Genomic DNA, 19025 nt, shown 5'->3' with positions numbered 1-19025 from the left:
GCAGTGCTTAGAACTGTGCTTGGCGCACAGAAAGTGCTTACCACAAATATCATCATTATTATTATTACTATAAACTTCCTGGGTCTTCAGTTATGTTGAGCACAGGGATAAGTGACTGAGTGATGGCCTGTCTTGTATCTACACCAACACTTGGTATGGTGCCTGGCACATAGCAAGCACTTACCACCACCACATATTAATCTAGTGGCTGAATTAATTCCTAAATTTGCTCAAAGGAGACAGCCTCAGCTGTTGGACTACAATTTCGGAGGCAGGCAAATTAGTCTGTCTCTACTTCAAATTGACTGAGAGACCTTAAGCAAGTCATTTAGCCAGCATGTACTTCCTCCCCCATTGCTTAAATGGTCTCTTACTGAGCAACCAGGTGTTTTGGGAGAGGGATCACTGTATATTTTTTCTTTCCCATCAGCTGTGTACACAATGAACAACTCCAACCCATGCTTGCCTCCTCTCGTGTTTTACTACGTTTGTACTAAGAATAAACAAGCTATTTTTACTAACCCCCTGCCTTGTCTGTGGAGTTATGGGAAGCAAGAGGCTGAGGGATTGTTAGCATGCATTCTGAAAACCACACCACAACACTGCCCAGTATTTTTGGTACCCTAAACAACAACAGCGGAGTCCCCTCTGTTCTGGGGAGGCAAGATCTTGCGTTTGGAGGACAGCTTGCCCTTCAGTGGGTCAACAATTCAATAGTTTAATCAATCAAGGGTATTTATTAAGAACCTACTAGTTGCAGAGCATTTTATGAAGTACCCGAAGTAAAATAGTGAAAGCACACAATGCCTGCTCTCAAGGAGTTTATAATCTACTGGGGGAGCTGTGACACGAAATGATTTACAGGTATGGGGAAAAAGAGAATGCAAAGATGGATGAGTAAGCAAGAACTTAAATAGTAGTGTGTGTAAATTGATATGCAGGTAAGTGCTACAGTGGCTGTGAGGGTTTAACTGTGAAGATATAACCCAGGGAGAAGAAAATTACATTGGGGAGTGCCTCCTGGAGGTGGCAGAAATTCAAAATGAATGTTGAACATAATTCAATATTCCTTCACTCTGCACGAACCCATAAGACTCTCAACAAAGGCCACATCACAAGGTATTTTCTTCCTAATCCTCTCCTCACTCTGGCTCAGAGGATCCACCTTGCTGTGACTGGGCCCACATGGAACATCTCATTTTAGGCAAAAAAGACTTTTCTAGAGCCCACCTTTCTTCATGGCCCTAACGGTATTCCCCATGTTTTTCCAGACTGTTGGAGACAATCTAAGACCTCTGAGAAATAATGGATGCATGAAAAGAATTCTGCATGAAATGCATCCCTGCAATCTTAGAGTACAGCCAATCTTAGAGAGGCTAGCAAATCCAGAAGCTATTAGAAATCTGCCATACTCTGGATCAATAAAACCCCCCAAACTAATCAAAACTTATGGAAAATGTCAAGATCTAAAATCCATTAATTCTTTCAGTCAACTCTAGTGTTAAACTGATTTACACCTCTATTAGTACCCATGTATGTTGTCTGCTTCATTTATTTAATTATGGACCTTTCTAGATGTAAATATTTTCATGTTTAACTCCTCTACTGGAATGTAAGCTCCTTATGGGCAAGGAGTGAGTCTGTTCTATTCAGTACTGTACTAGTATCAATTAATGGCATATATTGAGTGCTTACTATGTGCAGACCACTATGCTAAACGTTAGAGAGAGTACAACAGAGTTGGTAGACATGAGCCCACCCTCAAGGAGCTTACAAACTAGGCACAGAAACCAACACTGAAATAATCTATATGTAGGGAGAAGCAGATGAGTATAAAGATGTGTATATAAGTGCTCCAGTGGGGGGGATGTGGTAACAAGTGCTTAAATGACAGCGGAAGTGCTGAAGTGCCAACCGAAGTGGGTGGGGAATAAAAGGTGGGGAGATGAGAGATTAATCACAGAAAACATCCTGAAGGAGATGTAATTTCAGAGGGTCTTTGAAGATGGGAGGACTAGAGGTCTGCTGGGTGAGAAGAGGGAGGGAGTTCCAGGAAGACAGGAGGCCATCATCAAGGAAGTTGAGAACACAACCCATTGAGTAGGCTGGCTTGACAGGATTGAAGTATATGAACTGGGGTATAGTGGGGAAACAAGGATAAGTGGGGGAAGAGAGTAGATGGAGTGTTTTAAAATTTGGAGATCAGGAGTTTCTCTTTGATGTGTAAAGCACTGGGAAAACACTGGAGGTTTTTGAGGAGTGGGGACATGTAAGAATGATATTTTAGAAAAATGATCCAGGCAGCAGAGAGAGAATTATGGGCTAGAGAGGGGAGAAGGGAGAGACTAGAAGCAGGAAGATGAGTGAAGAGACTGATGTAGTAGTTTGTCCAGGATTTGATAAAATACGCGGATTAACATGGTGGCTGAACATAGACGGATGAAGAAGCAGATCAGGAGATGTTATGAAGGAAGAATCAACAGGATTAGGTGACAGACTGAATATGTGGATTGACAGAGTGGGAGGGGTCAAAGAATACGCTAAGGTTACGGATTTGAAAGATAGGGAGAATGGATGAATTACGAACAATGAAAGTTCATAGGAGCAGAGGGTTGAGAGGGAAGATAAATTCAGTTTTGTACATGTTGAGTTTGAGGTGTTTCAGAGGCACATCCACAAAGAAATATCTTGGAAGTAGGAGGAGATGTAGGACAGCAGGGAAGGATAAAGATCTGGCTAGAGAGGTAGATGTGACAGACATCCTAAGGAGGCGGTAGTTCAGGCCGTGCAAACAGATGAATTCCCAAAGGAGTGAGTGTAGATTGAGAAGGAAAAGGGACCCAGAACTGAGCCTTGAAGGACACTGACAGTTAGGGCATAAGAGTCAGAGGGCTACTAGTCTGAGTACGACTGGCCATGGACCCTGGAGAGCACCAAATCAGAAAAGCTAAGGTTACATCATTTTCAGCAAAACGGGGCTGTCAGAGGCACAAAGGTAATGAGGAGGATCCGAACAAGAAGAGTCCATCTGATTTGGCAGGAAGATCATTGACAACCTAGGAGAGAGTGGTCTCAGTAGAGTGAAGAGGGTGTCAACTGGACTTTACAGGATCAGAGTTGAAGAAGAATAAGTGGAGGCAGTGATTGCATATAATCAAACTGAAGAGTTTGGACTAGCATGGTAGAATGTAGATGTGGCAGGATTGTCTGTACTCCTGGCTGTTTCACTCCAAAGTTCATCTCCACTAGCCTTAGAGTTCAACTGAGTCACTCGGAGATCAGGTTCACACCACCGTAACGAAACCCAATTCACTGCCTGAACCCATCAGAAATACATCCTGGACAATGCAGTGGGTGGATGTTAGTCTTATATCCATTCATAAATTCAATTCAGAGAACTCAAAACAAATTCAAGCTGCTAACAGATCAAAAGAAAGAAGCTGAAGATGAAAAGACCTTGGATTTCCCACTCCAGAAGCACATACCTAAATTTTCCTCTCAATTCACTCATCCTCCCTTTAGCACTAAATCACAAAGAAACAAGATTCATTACAGCCTGGCTTTCCCTACTAAAAAAGAAGTGCAAGTAGTGTGTTATCTACTTTTCCTAGAATTCTGAATACTTTCCAAGACTTTCTAAGTTATTTCTTAGAATTAGAGTGGAAAATGATTTTACTATGATGAAGTCACTAAGTATAAATAGCTTCTTCCTAACTGCAAAATATTTTAGTGTTTATCTCCCCAGCTGGACTGTCCTCTCCTTGAGGACAGGGATCTTGCCTAAGACTAACTGGACTGCCCTCCCTCAAGCATTTAGTACAGTGTTCTCTATACAGAAGGTCCTCATAAACATTCTTGATTGACTGTGCTTCCCTTCAACTTCTGAAAGCCAAAAGGGTCTGAGAGGCAGTCATAAAATGAGATGCCTAGCCCTAGCTCTCAGTTCTCCCATCTTCAAACTTCTGAGTACCCTCTTCCCCTCCTGCATGGCATTAGCTCATGTCAGGAATGCACCTAGCCACATATCTTTGATCTTCAAGACTCTCCTAAAAACCTCCCTCTTCAGGAACCAGTCCCCAATGATCACACCTCTCCCATCGTGTCATCCCTTAACTCTCCTGTGTAGAACTGCAAGGATCATTTTTCTAAAAAGAAAAAAATGGTCAGCCATGTCTCCCCACTCCTCAAGAAACTCCAATGGTTGCCCAACCATCTCAATATCAGACAGAAATTCCCACCAGAGGCTTTAAGTACTTAAACACCTTGCCTCACTGCCTTACCTCATTGATCACTTAAAACAGCCAAGTCCATACTTTGCTCCTCAAGTGCCCGCTTGCTCACTGCGCCCTGACCTCATCTCTCGCCACTGACCCCGTTCCCATGTCCCCCACAGCCTGGAACTTCCTTCCCTTCCATATATACAAACCATCACCCTTCCCACCTTCAAAGCCTTATCAAGGTCACATCTCCTACAAAAGGCCTTCCCTGATTAAGCCCTCCTTTCTCTGGTTCCCTTTCCCTTCTGTGTCATCTAGGGCCTTGGATCTGTGACCTTCGGGCATTTGATATTCACCCCACCATCAGTCCCATGGCGCCTATGCACAGATCTACAATTATATATTAAAAATCATTCATTTATATGAACGTAAGTCTTCCTCTCTAGACTATAAGCTCAATGTGGGTAGGGAACCTGTCTATCAACTTGGTTGTACTGTACTCTCCCAAACACTTAGAGTGCTCCACACATAGTAAGCGCTCAATAAATACCATTGATAATTCGATGATATAACTGTTTATTCTGGTTTTTTTTATTGTCTACTTTTGTTCTGATGTGTTCTCCTACTCTCCTTCCTAGTGTGTTCGCTATTCTACCAGTAATACCCAATAGAGGCCTTCCTCAACTGGGCCCTAATTTCTTCTCCTCCCACGTCCTGCTGTGTACCCTTATGCTTGAGTTTAACACCTTGTATTTACCCCTGCCTCAGCCCCACAGCACTTCCGTATACATATGCAATTCATTTATATCGACGTCTGTCTCCCCCTCTAACCTGTAAGCTCATTGTGAGCAGGGAACCTGCCTACCAACTCTGTTCTACTGTATTCCCCCAAGTGCTGAGTACAGTGCCCTGCCCATAGAAGGGGCTCAATAAATATGGTTGATTGATTAGATTGTAAGCACCTTAGAGGCAAAAAACCATGACTTCTACTTTCATTACATGTTTTCAAATGTCTAATTCAGGACTAGGCTGCAAAAAGCAAGCAGTAAGCAAGATAAGCCACCTGCTGCTGACTTAGCCCCTGAAAGAGGGTGCTCCAAGGAAGAAAAGTGTCACGTCTGCTCCCCCTTTCCACTTGGCTAACACAGGAATGAGCGAATATAGCTTTAAGACTCCACGTATTTTAATTACGCACCCCTTTTCCTTTCTTTTACTATCTGCAATTGACACTTCCAAGCCTGAAACCCTTCCAGTGGTTAATACAATTTCCATCGCTGCTGAGAAGAGCACCATGGTAACCACAGCCTTCCCTCCCGCCACTGAGGGTTCCCGCTCCCGGCTTGCTATGCACCCAACGAATCAGAGATAATAGTTGCTCTTGCATTCATTCAATAGTATTTATTGAGTGCTTACTATGTGCAGAGCATTGTACTAAGCGCTTGGAATGAACAAATCGGTAACAGATAGAGACAGTCCCTGCTAGCATGCCTGCATGCCCACCGAGACTTTGAGCCTATTTTGTGTATTTGTTTTTGTTGCATTTTCGTATTTCATTGCTCATGATGTGCCTATCTCAAATTTCTTCACCTCACTTAAACTCTTAGATTGTGAGGCCCCAAGGGACAGGGACCGGGTTTAACTCCCAACTGTAAATTTGTTCCCAGCACTTAGTACAGTGCTCTGCACACTGTAAGCTCTTAATAGACACTACTATTAATGAGGATGATGGTGTTTCTAAAGTGCTTACTACATACCAGGAATGGTGCAAAGCACTTAGTAGAGTGGGTGGATACAAGCAAATCGAGTGGGACACACTACCTGTTCCATGTGGGGCTCACAATCTCAATCCCCATTTTTCAGATGAGGTCATTGAGGCACAGAGAAGTAAAGTGACTTGGCCAAGGTCAAAGAACAGAAGAGTGGTGGACCCGGGAAAAGACCCTATGACCTTCTGACTCCCAGGCCCATTCTCTATCCACTATGCAAAGCTGCTTCTCACTAAATTACTACAATTACTACTATTACTACCAGTCATAATATCAGCAAACCTACATGAACTGGATCCAGGAAACAGAAGGGCAATAAGAAAGGTAAATCCTTGGTTTTTGTTTTGTTTTGGGGTTGTTGTTTTTTTCATATGTTCTGCCACTGGTCTGATTCAAAGCTTCTGGGTAAGTGGGGATTCCCTTGACCCTGATTTCTGGCTGGGTTGAAAAAGAGCATCTGAGCCCTTATCTTTTCTTGGATTTTAGTTGTTTTCAGTAAATCCTACTCCTTCACCCTTCACTTCCATAAGACATGTCTCTGGATTGGTCGCTTAGGGAAATGAGAAAAGTCATTGGACAGAAAGGATGGCCTCTCCTGGGGGACCCGGGAGGACAGCCAGATCTGAGCTGAGCTCTGGGGGAGATGGTGCAGTCAGGCAGGGTGGCTACCAGAAAAAGGTGCTGGACACCTTTTCCTCATCAGAACCATTGGTACTGGATGGAGTGGTTCCACAGTCAGACAGTTGCAGGGAAGAGCTCTTCTAAATCCACCTACAAACAACTTTCTGATGCTGCTGCACTGGCTCTCTGAAAGATAACCCTTGCCCACACATGTTCCTGCCATTATTTGAGAAGCAGCATGACGTAGTGGATAGAGCACAGGCCTGGAAGTCAGAAGGCCATGGGTTCTAATCCTGGGTCCACCAATCGTCTGCTGTGTGACTTTGGTCAAGTCACTTCGCTTCTCTGCACCTCAGTGACCTCATCTGTAAAATGGGGCTGGAGACTGTGAGCCCCACATGGGGCAGGGACTATGTTCAACCCGATTTACTTGTACCCACCCCAACCCTTAATACAGTGCCTGGCACATAAAAAGCGCTTAACAAACACCAAAATTTTTATTATTATTATCCTGGCTTTGATTTATCAATTTCAGCAGGCATCCGCTAAACACTTTTTGGTTGCTGTTCTTTATTTTGTTCTTTGTTTCTAGCTCTTGCTTTCCCCCTGGTTTTTGCAGCTCACTGAGGGCAGCGAACACGCCTGTAAACTCTGTTATAATGTACTTTCCCAAGAGTTTTGTGGAGTTCTCTGCACACAGTAAATGTTCAATAAATACCATTGATTGATTGCACAATCGTGGCATAGACTCCCTTGACCATTACTAAGTCACTCTGAGTAATGTACTCGAAGATGGCTAACAATGCAGGTGAGGGCAAGGTGGGGCCACTGAGGGCTCAGAGATATTCCATTCGGGGACTCCCCACCTCATAATGTGTACCGCTGGCTTAGAGGGACCGGGCTAGAGAATGTGGATGGCTCAGTGCAAACGATCACCACTGTGGCAAAAAAAAGTAAAGCTCAGGTCCTGCTGCGGTAGGGACATGCCTTTCCCCTCTTAACCAATAGTAAGTAGTGCTCACCCTATGTGGCTAGGGTCCAAAACTGGTGCCCCACTATATTTGAGGGAACAGCATGTGGGAACACCATGCCGATGGATACAGGCTCACTGTCAACGCCATCACCTTCGAATTGTAGGACAACTCCACGCTCCCAAGGGCTCAGTACAATGCTCGGCACACAGTGGATCATCAACAAATGTGGATGATTAATGAAGCATCCACTCAGTGTGCAGAGCACTGTACTAAGCACTTGGACCCTGATTGTACATCGCCCTGATTCTTGTACATCACCCTGATTCTATTTATTTGCTATTGTTTTAATGAGATGTTCTTCCCCTTGATTCTATTTAATAATAATGTTGGTATTTGTTAAGCGCTTACTATGTGCAGAGCACTGTTCTAAGTGCTGGGATAGATACAGGGTAATCAGGTTGTCCCACGTGAGGCTCACAGTTAATCCCCATTTTACAGATGAGGGAACTGAGGCACAGAGAAGTGAAGCGACTTGCCCACAGTCACACACTTACTGCCATTGTTCTTGTGTGTCTGTCTCCCCCGATTAGACTGCAAGCCCGTCAAAGGGTAGGGACTGTCTCTATCTGTTACCGATTTGTATATTCCAAGCGCTTAGTACAGTGCTCTGCACATGGAGTGCTCAATAAATACTATGGAATGAATGAATATAACAGAGTTAGTAGACACATTCCCTTCCTTACCCACAACGAGCTGTTGATGATGCGGCCAGTGAAGCATAGAGTCCTTAAATGGAAAGGTTTCTTGACATGTCCAGGAAGTACTCCAAGAATTACTCATGCCTTAATTAATCAATCAGTCAGTGGCATTTATTGAGTACTTACTTTTTGCACAGTACTGTACTAAGCACTTGGGGAAGAACAACACATAACATAAGGTATGTGAAGCAGCTTGGACTAGTGGATAGAGCACAGGCCCGGGAGTCAGCTGGGTTCTAATGCCAGCTCTGCCACTTTTCGGTTGTGTGACCTTGGGCAAATCACTTCTCTGTGTCTCAGTTACCCTCATCTGTAAAATGGGGATTAAGATTGTGAGTCCCATATGGGACACGGCTTATGTCCAACCTTATTAACTTGTTCCTACCCAACGTTTAGTATACAGTACATGGCACATGGTAAGCACTTAACAAATGCCATTAACAAAAAAACAAAACAAGCTAAGAGTCTAGCGACTGTAAGCCATCTCTCTATGGGGTCCAACTTCTGAAGACCCTCTCCCCACAGTATTTCACTAGGTATATTTCACAGTCTCCACTTTTCATCCTCTCACTGTTGGGAAATTTCTCTCTCAATCCAGACTAAATCCCTTATGATAGAGTTCCAGCCTTTTTCCTGTTCTGCCCTGAATGTAGGAGCTCTTCAGATCCTCAGAGGCTATGGATTAAATCATCCTTCGGCCTCTTCTTCTCCATGATGAGCACCCAGGTTTCTTTCACCTTGACTCAGAGGTCTTGGACTTTCAAAGTTTTTTGAATCATCTTTCTTCTGTAGGGAAAGAGGGAATTTTTATGCCCACTTCTGCCTCTTCATGGGACATTCTTTGATTTTTCGCTAAGCCATTGAACTGCTTCCTTATATACATTTTCCTCATTCTACTGGTTTACCACCCTTCCAGGTCTTCCACATCACTATGTTTTTATGACATCAAATAATTCCTTGTGTACGAGAGTCAAATCAAGAAAAACATCTGCTTCTGGTCAGAAGCTTCGTGGCCTAGTGGGAAGAGCACAGACCTGGGAGTCAGAGGACCTGGGTTCTAATTCCGCTCTACCGTGTACCTGCTTTGTGACTTTGGACAAGTTATTTTAATATCTCTGTGCCTCACTTCCCTCATCTACAAAATGGGGTTTCAATACCTGCTCTCCCTCCTACCTACATTTTGAGGCCTGTGTGGGACCTGATCATCTCGTATCTACCCTAGTGCTCAGGAACATAGTAAGTGCTTAACATATGCTATTATTACTATATTACCCTCAGATCCCCCCTAAATTTTCCTATTGAAGTCTAAGAACATTTTGGCCATGATTGTTTATCCAGCAGGAACCTAAACCATTGAAATCTTTAGGGACCACCAAATTTTGGGCTTTGACATTATCAAGTGCCATCAACTGGTTCCCCGTTCATAGCTACTCTATGGATTTATTTTCTCCAGAAAGTCCTGCCTTCTGCCATAATCTGTAACCTTGCTAACAGTTCTTGAGTTATCGTTGTTATGGCTTTGACAATGCCACCTTAAATTCCTCCTTGCTTATAATCCCTTCATTTTAAGAGACTTTTCACCACCCAATCCTGCCCTGACTCTGAACTCGGGAGGAAGCATTTGGCCCTTAACGGTCATGGCCACATCGCTGACCACGCAAGTGAGAGGTCATAAGCAGCGGGTGCGCATTAAGTGATGAATTGGAAACTCCAAATCAGGCTTGAAAAAAATACTCCAGGGGTTTCCCAGGTCGACTAACTTGTAACCTTAAATTGATCACACCTCCTAAATGGACCCTGCGTTTGGGCCATGAAGGAGAAAGGAAGGGAATGTGCAGACTCTCAACTCATCAACATCAGTTAGGCCTGGCAGCACTAACACAACTTGAGTTAGAAGGTTAACACGCATTTGCCCTTCATGGCTTGATTAAAGATCATCTGAACCTAACACTACGCCCTTCCCTTTCTCACTTTCTCCTGGCCTTGTAGCTTCACACCTAGCTCTGCGATCAGACTGCATTCTCTAGCGTGAACTCTACTTTCTGTTTTCTGCCCCTTGTTAAGTTCGGAAGTCCCATCTCTATATTTTTCCCTGTCTCAAAACTACAAGATGTTCTAGTCAGTACTGCTTCCCTCAATCTGCTCCAAAAATTTCTATGCCTCAATGAAATCTATTTTTTAATTAGATTTTTAAATCAGCTGCAGCCTTTGATAAATACATCATCCATGATCACAAGATGCTCCCTTAATCAATCAATTGTATTTACTGAGTGATTACTGTGCTCTAGCACTAGAGTTGGTAGACACATTCCCGGCCCACAGTGAGCTTTCAGTTTAGAGGGAGAGACAGACATTAATATAAATAAATTATGGACGCGCACATAAGTATTTGTGGGGGTGAGGTGATAGGGTGTGGGTGGGCGGTGAATAAAGGAACCAAATCAGGGCGACAAAGACGCTTCTGATGCAGAAACCACTGACGTATTGGAGCATCTAAGGCACTGCCTTAGATAATAATAATAATGATAATTGTGGTATCTGGTAAGTGCTTACTACGTGTCAAGCACTGTTCTAAGCTCTGGGGTAAATACAAGGTATTCACGTTAGACACAGTCCATGTCCCTCATGGGACTCACAGTCTTGATCCCCATTTTACTGCTAAGAGGATTGCTCCCTTCTAAGAGGGAGGGGCAAACCTTCTAAGAGGTGTTGGGCAAAACTCACATAATTAAGCATTCTAAACGTGTAAGATTTATTGCTCTTCTAATTCTGATGTTTAACTTTCTCTAGATTGTAAGCTCATTGTGGGCAGGGAATGTGTCTGTTTATTGTTGAAATGTACTCTCCCAAGCACTTAATACAGTGCTCTGTACATAGTAAGTGCTCAATAAATACAACTGAATGAACTGGTTTTCCTTAGAGCAGCAAACTCTGGTCATCCGTCCTTTGAGATAGTGAATTTAACTAGCTATAATAATTGTGGTATTTGTTAAGCATTAACTATGTACCAAGCACTGTACCAGCACTGGGGAAGATACAAGATAATCAGGTCCCACATGGGGCTCCTAGTCTTAGTCAGAGGGAGAACTGGTATTGAAGCCCCATTTTGCAGATGAGGAAACTGAAGCCCAGAGAAGTGAAGTGACTTGCCCAAAGTCACACAGCAGACAAGTAGCAGAGCTGGGATTAGAACCCAGGTTTCCTGACTGCCAGACCTGTCATCTTTCCAGCAGGCAAGTCATAGGCAGGGGAGTGGGTGGGTCATGGTGTCTTGGGTACCCAGCTCCTGACCTGCAATCGAGTGTTGTCAATGCATGGATGAATTAAAGGGCAGAAAACAACCATTAGTGGGTTATTTTTAAAAAGTCCAAATAATAGCTATATATGAGTTTGTGGGTGGGAAGCATGTGCTCTCCATGAGGAGAAGCGCAAACAGACTGCTCATAATTATCTATGAAAGGGAGGGGCAAGGCTAGATGATTAAATCTCCAGATAAAACCAAAAACAACCATTGTGGCCAAGTACTGACCAAGTACTCGAACTTCCTCCACTACTAAATCTCTCATCAAGACTTTAATAAGGAGTGTACAAATTTGTGCTTAGTTTCCTCCATTTTCCACTCCTCTGCCCATCTTCAAATGGAGCCCTGTCATTGTGCCCTGGCTTGCCCTTTCCTTCTGTACTGCAAAATAACCTGGGGCAACAGGATCATCGGATAAACCGGAGGTTAGAAGTCCTTCACTGCTGAATATGACTGGTAAATGTCAACCTGGTTAAGAAACAAGCAGGCTGGGTCCAAATTCCAACTCTGCTATTTTATTTTTTTTTTCCATGGTATTTGTTAAGAGCTGACTACATGCCAGGTCCCATACTAATTACACCACCAACACAAGGAAGGGAGGGAGGAAGGGAGGAAGCAATGGGCTGGAATAACCCCGAACCGACTGGGCGCAACTTTCTACGGTGTGCAAAGGAGGAAGATCCCTGGGAGGCCACAGGGACCCAGACCAGTCTTGCCTGCCACAATCACGAATGGAGTGGCTCTTTCAGTGGCGGTAATTCTAACAGTATTTATTGAGTGCATTATCCCAAACATTTGGGATGTACAAAATGGGCTCTGAAAGTGGCACCAGGCACAATGAAAGCAGTTGCAGCTAAGGACACTTGACCTGCACATACTTTGAAAGGGACAACTGCACATCAGTCTGTTGAGCAACACCCACACGGTCTACAAACATCGCCGTTGGCGAGTTGCCCCACAAAGGGCAGCTATTATAACGCATGTACATATGCTTATTCATCTTATGCTCTTTGCCTATAAACTCCTGAAAAAAGCATTCTATCAATTGCTTAGTCCTCTCGGGCCCCGTGGGGAGGGATATGTTAACAGCAAATACCTTTTCTCTGAAATAAGTGGGCAGATTCGAGTCGCTCCTGAAAATACACATGAATTAAAAAAAAAAAAAACTTAAAGAAGGTTGGGTAATTTGCATACCACTAGTTTCACCTACGTCAATCTAGAATTTTAAAAACCACATGCATGCGAAAGGGAAAGATTAACACTTGAAGCAGATGAGTGATGGGGCAGTACCTCCCCAAGCTGGCTGAACACTTTTCACTTTACTTCACCGACCTGAACCTGTGACTGCCAATGTTCGGAAACTAGCGATCCAGGTACATCTTTTTAAATTATTTCAATTTGATCAAATGCCTTTCAGGTTGTCTCTGCATAGGGCAAGGATGAGCCTTTCACGGTGCAAAGGGGGTGGAAAGGAGGATTCTAGATCACTAATAGGCTTACGTGAAGGGTGTTCATATTTTTTCTAACAGTACCAACATGCACTACTGGGTAAATTTGGGTGATAATAGATCAGCTTTCCTTATCGCAGATTCCCAATGAGACCATTCCCTGCAGAAGCAAACAGCAGTACTTCGGTGGGATTGGGGAGCCAAGGAAAAGGCAACAACCTATTCCCTGTGAACCTCCTCCTTTTTATGGATAGCGCATGTCTGGATGTATTGAGCAGCAGAGGGCTTGCTCCAACCTTCTAATACATGACCTTTTCCTACAACACCAAAGTCGGCCACTGTAGCTAGTACCGAGCCAGGCGGCGACATTAGGGGTCCAGTTACTAGGGGCCCGGAGCGGGAGGAGAGAAAGAGGGGACTGTACAGATGATGATATAATCCTTGATCTAATCACTCAGGAAACATATGTAAACACAAATAAATGTAGGACACAATGCCTGTCTGAGAACAACTGTTCAGCAGTCTGCCGAGGCACATGGAGGTGCTGAAATGTCCCAAAGAGTCCTTTTGTGAAGCAATGTGGCCTAGTGAAAAGAGCACAGGTCTGTGAGTCAGAGAACCTGGGTTCTAATTCTAGTTTCATCCATTACTTGCTGTGTGACTTGGGCAAGTCATTTGACTTTTCTGAACCTCAGTTTTCTCAAAGTGTAAAATAGGGACTCAATATCTGTTCTCCCAACTATGCAGCACAGGAACTGTGTCCAACCTACTTTACTTGTACCTAACCCAGTGCTTAAGAACAGTGTTGGACACATAAGTGCTCAACAAGTACCATAAAATAAACAATGTGCCTAAAGCCTTTAAGGACAAATCCTGCTCCTAATATGATCCAAGGGGACAGTCATTTTTTTTTATTTTATTTTTTTCCACAAGTCCATTCCCTTAGTATCTGGAAAGGCACGTAAAACACCCCTTTGAATCCACATTTATAGCTGTGGTTTCTCCCCTCAAAAAAAACACATTCATGAATGGAAACTTTAATAAAAATATCAATTATATTGTGCCCTGTCACTGTGTCCTAGCTTGCCACTTCCTTCTTTACTGAATAACCTGGATCATCAGATAAACTGGAGATCAGAAGTCCTTTGCTGCTAAATATGACTAGTAAATGTCAACTCAGTCTAAGAAATAAAGCAGGCTGGGTCTGAATTTGAACTCTGTGACTATTTTTTTATATTTATTAAGCATTTGCTGCATGCCAAGCACTGTACTAGCTCTGGGTATATACTAGAAAATCAGGTTGAACACAGACCATGTTCCACATGGGGCTCACATTGTCTTAGTCCACCTTTTACAGAAGAGATATCTGAGGCACTGAGAAGTGACTAGCCCAAAATCAAACAGCAGACAAGTGGCAGGGAACCCAGGTATTCTGACTCCCAGGCCCATGCTCTTTTCACTATGTCATGCTGCTTCTCACAGGCCATGCTGTTCTCACTTTCTAGTCTTCTCTCCTTTGGGGAGACTGAGGCAGGACTCTGTATAAGCAGTTCGGGCCAAGCTCCGATCTTCCATGCAGACATTGTGAGTTAATATCTAAGTACAGAGAGGCATTTGAATCATACATTATAAATTATTTGTGTATATTAATTTGTTTCCCCATCCAGATTGTAAGCTCATTTTGGGCAGGGAATGTGTCTAACTCTGCTGTATTGAACTCTCCCAAGCACTTAGTACAGTGCTCTACACACAGTAAGCATTCAATAAATAACCACTGACTGATTTTGAAACAATGAAAACACCACCAACACTACAAAAGTGATGAAGTACATGAGTGCTCAAAAGCCTGTCTACACTAAGCCTTTTACAGACATAAACTCATTAGCCCATTTTTTTCCAACCACCAAATGGAAAAATTATTTGTTCAAGATGGTTCAAAAGTCTGTAGTGGATTTAAAACTGTCTGGTCTCAGTATCATACACTAAAGCCAGGACTGGGGCCTTTCATCTAATAGCAAAACTATCGATGAGGTAAAACGTTCATGCCGAAAGCTATCCTTAAATACCTTTACACCCTTAGTCATTTGTGAGGCAAAGGAACCAGATGAATAAACAGTTTTATTTGTTTTATTGCTGTATTATCATCCCTTCTGTCAGTTGATCTCTCTCTTCCTTATCTCACATTTATTATTTTAGTGTTCCTTTGGGTTTTTATCATTAGAAGTGTCCCTAAATTAAATCATACAATTCATAATAGGTTTCCAACTTTTAAAGCTTTGGCCACAAGTCATATCATTGATGGCTCATTTCCTCTCTATTTCTTAGAATTTCAGTTCTTGGCACTCAACACATACACACATCTCACACTTCCTAGGTTATTAGTTAACACTGCAGCAACCAAAATTCAAAGGGAGTAGTGTCATTGGGAAAAAAAAACCCTCCTCATCTCTCATTCTTGCAGAAAATCTGTAAAGAATTTACCCCAAATTACACATCTTGTCAATGGTAAAACCCCAGCTTCCTTAAAACTCAACACCTTGACCATGAAAACTTGTCTAGTTCTATACGAGGACATACTCAACTGACTCTATAGGGAACATCACAGTTACATCAATCATTCAGTGACATTTACTGAGCTCTCTCAAGGTGCAGAGCACCATACGAAGTGCTTGGGAATGTATCTGTTATACTGTTATGTAGTACTGTCCCAAGCACAGTGTTCTGTTCACAGTGCTCAATAAATAAAACTGATTGCTTGATTGTGAGAGTCAAATACAATAAGGTTGACATGATTCATTTATTCAATTATTGACCTCTCACTGTATGTAGAGTACCGTACTAATAATAATAATTGTGTTATTTGTTAAGCACTTACTGTATGCCAGGCACTGTAAGAAGCGCTGGGGTAGATACAAGGTAATTGGGTTAGACATCGTCCCTGTCCCCCATTGGGCTCACAGTTTTGGTCCCCATTTTACAGATGGAGTAACTGAGGCTCAGAGAAGTGAAGTGACTTACCCAAGGTCACACAGCAGACACGTGGCAGAGCAGGGATTAGAACCCAAGTCCTTCTGACTCCCAGGACTGTGCTCTATCCACTAGACCATGCTACTTAGTGCTTGGGAGACTCTTGTCTTATTCATTCAATAGTATTTATTGAGCGCTTACTATGTGCAGAGCACTGTACTAAGCGCTTGGAATGTACAAATCGGTAACAGATAGAGACAGTCTCTGCCCCTTGACGGGCTTAAAGTCGTTTCCAACCCATAGTGACACTACAGGCACATCTCTCCCAGAACGCCCCGCTCTTCATCTGCAATCGTTCTGGTAGTGGATCCATAGAGTTTTCTCATTTAAACTATGGAAGTGGTTCACCATCGCCGCCTTCAGCACAGTAAACATGAGTCTCTGCCCTTGACTCTCTCCCATGCCGCTGCTGCCTAGCATGGGTGAGTTTTGATTTGTAGCAGATTACCTTCCACTCGCTAGCCATTGCCCAAGCTAGGAATGGAATGAGTATGCCCCTGCTTGACTTTCCCTCCTCTCGCTGAGACTGGTAGAGTACTGGAAACCCTACAGGTGGGACCCTGAGAGGGGGTTGGGAGAGTACAATATAACAATAAACAGATACATTCCCAGCCCGCAGTGAGCTTACAGTCTAGATGGGGAGACAGACATTAATGGAAATAAATCAACTACAGATACAAGTGCTGTGGGGCTGGGATGGGTGACAGTGAATGGAGTGGGAGAAGAGGAAAGAAGGGTGTAGTTAGGGAAGGCCTCCTGATCCCCACCCTCAGGTAATGCAAGGCAGTGAAAAGGGGTACCATCATCATCATCAACGGCATTTCTTAGGTGCTTGTACGCAGAACACTGTACTGAGCTCTAGGGAGAGTACTAAGCAACAGCGTTGGTAGACCCGTTCCCTGAAGTAAAAATCTCTGCAGGGCTAACTAGTGCGATTGCTGAAAATTCTGCTAATTTCTGTCTTTTTCAACCTAGCCTTAGGGCTGTGGACTCCTTAACAGCCAACATCCCTTTCTTCATCACAAGATGGGTGAAATGGATCACAACACTTCTTCCGTGTGCGTGGTCAACAAGGATTTGGAGCCGTTTACGTATTTTTTCTATCTGGTTTTCCTCATCGGAATCATCGGCAGCTGCTTCGCCGCCTGGGCATTCACCCAGAAAGACCAGCACCACAAGTGCTTGAGTATTTACTTAAAGAACCTCCTCACCGCAGACTTCCTCCTCACCTTGGCCCTGCCCGTGAAAATCGTGGTCGATTTGGGGGTTGCGCCCTGGAAACTCAAGATTTTCCATTGTCAGGTGACTGCATGCCTAATCTACATCAACATGTACCTGTCCATCATCTTTCTGGCTTTCGTAAGCATGGACCGCTGGCTCCAGTTGGTACACAGCTGCCAGGTGTATCGGATACAGGAGCCTGGGTTTGCCAAAATGATATCCACCGTGGTGTGGGTCATGGTCCTCCTCGTAATGGTCCCCAACATGGCCATCCCCATCATTGACATCCCGGAGAAGCCGACAGTGGGGTGCATGGAATTCAAGAGAGAGTTTGGGAGAAACTGGCACGTGTTCACGAATTTCATCTGTGTGGCCATCTTCTTAAACTTCTCGGCCATCATTTTAATATCTAATTGCCTTGTTATCCGACAGCTCTACCGAAACAAAGACAACGAGAGCTATGCAAATGTGAAACGAGCCCTGATCAACATACTGTTAGTAACGGTGGGTTATATTGTCTGTTTTGTTCCTTACCACATCGTTCGGATCCCCTATACGCTCAGTCAGAGCAATGTCATAACGGACTGCCTCACCAAAAAATCCCTCTTTAAAGCCAAGGAAGTGTCGTTGCTCTTAGCTGTCTCCAACCTGTGCTTTGACCCCATCCTCTACTATCATCTCTCCAAGGCATTTAGATTAAAAGTTACTAAGACATTTTCATCTCATAAAGAGGCCAAAGCGAACCAAAGGGAGGCAGAAAATGCGATCGAGGAGTGACGGATCATTTTCCCCGAGAGCCCGCTGTGACCTGATTGGTATCATTAGCATCTGGGACTCAGAATCCTGTGGGCATTTGTTGAGTAAGGCTGATGCAATACAAAATTCGAAAATTTCATCATGGGCCAATTGAAATGGAGAGAGAAAACACTCTGAGGTCAGTTTATTTGCCAATCCCACTTCCGGTCCCAGGTCTCGTGGTTGCTGACGTGCCTTTGAAGAGAGTCTTGGCCAAAAACTTGACTTGGCCAAAAAGCCCCAAAAGGAGCCAAAATGGGAGCTCTTTGACTCATGAAATGAGGTCAACGATACCATAATACAAAGCACTTTAAGGATGCCACGTGGTACTTCCAAGAGTGAAGATCTTCTAATGGGCCAACTGAAAGCCCCGCAAAACAAGCTCAAACAGAACCCCTCAACCAAGAAAACTACACAGGGGGTATTACACTCTCAATTCAAAGACAGGAGAACGCGTTCAGCTCACTGCTCTGAGAAGGACTGCATGTTACTTTAAACCAATTCACTGCCACCACCAAAAAGTCGAGGCATTTCTTTAGATGCTCCAAGAACTTTATTTTTACGGAAGAGAGGCTTTACTGAGGACATATTAAGGGAATTCAGAAAATGTGTACTGTTTTTGCTTATATTGCACTGCCAATTACAAATAAAGACTTTTATAACAATTATAATCTTCCTTCCAATTACTTCCATGTCATGCAATTACCTCCAAAGTCCGTTATCTGAGGGGACAATATTCAACTAGGAAGCTGGATGGCAGAGTGAAATTTCTGGGTTGCAGCTCTCAGTTGGAATTCTGCCTCCAGTTGCACATGTTGGGGATGGGGTGTTCAGGTGACTGGGTCTCGGTTCAGGGAGGTTCATTTAAAAGCCATTCTACCTTGTTCCTCGAAAAAC

The 19025-nt window shown here is 43.6% G+C and overlaps 2 protein-coding genes and 1 non-coding gene across 3 annotated transcripts in view; 1 reads left to right on the top strand and 2 right to left on the bottom strand.

Moving 5' to 3' along the window:
• MED12L (mediator complex subunit 12L) overlaps positions 1-19025 on the bottom strand; it is a 521479-nt gene that overhangs the window by 368069 nt on the left and 134385 nt on the right. The gene's annotated exons all lie outside the window — the stretch shown is intronic.
• Positions 12909-18799, top strand: GPR171 (G protein-coupled receptor 171). The gene is made up of 2 exons (XM_029061787.1): positions 12909-13010; positions 17088-18799. Exon 2 carries the CDS (start codon positions 17139-17141, stop codon positions 18108-18110), a length of 972 nt encoding a protein of 323 aa, XP_028917620.1. The 5' UTR covers positions 12909-13010; positions 17088-17138; the 3' UTR covers positions 18111-18799.
• LOC114816417 lies at positions 16545-16682 on the bottom strand. Its single transcript, XR_003764191.1, has one exon. It is a non-coding gene; the product is annotated as a small nucleolar RNA SNORA7 (small nucleolar RNA).

The sequence above is a fragment of the Ornithorhynchus anatinus genome, chromosome 1 (assembly GCF_004115215.2).
Source record: "Ornithorhynchus anatinus isolate Pmale09 chromosome 1, mOrnAna1.pri.v4, whole genome shotgun sequence".
Taxonomy (NCBI): Eukaryota; Metazoa; Chordata; class Mammalia; order Monotremata; family Ornithorhynchidae; genus Ornithorhynchus; species Ornithorhynchus anatinus.
Note: the sequence above shows the minus strand (reverse complement) of the source record. Positions and strands in the feature narration are given on the sequence as shown.

Excerpts from the sequence above, each read along its gene's own strand:
- GPR171 (XM_029061787.1), top strand. The coding sequence starts at position 17,139 with ATGGGTGAAATGGATCACAACACTTCTTCCGTGTGCGTGGTCAACAAG.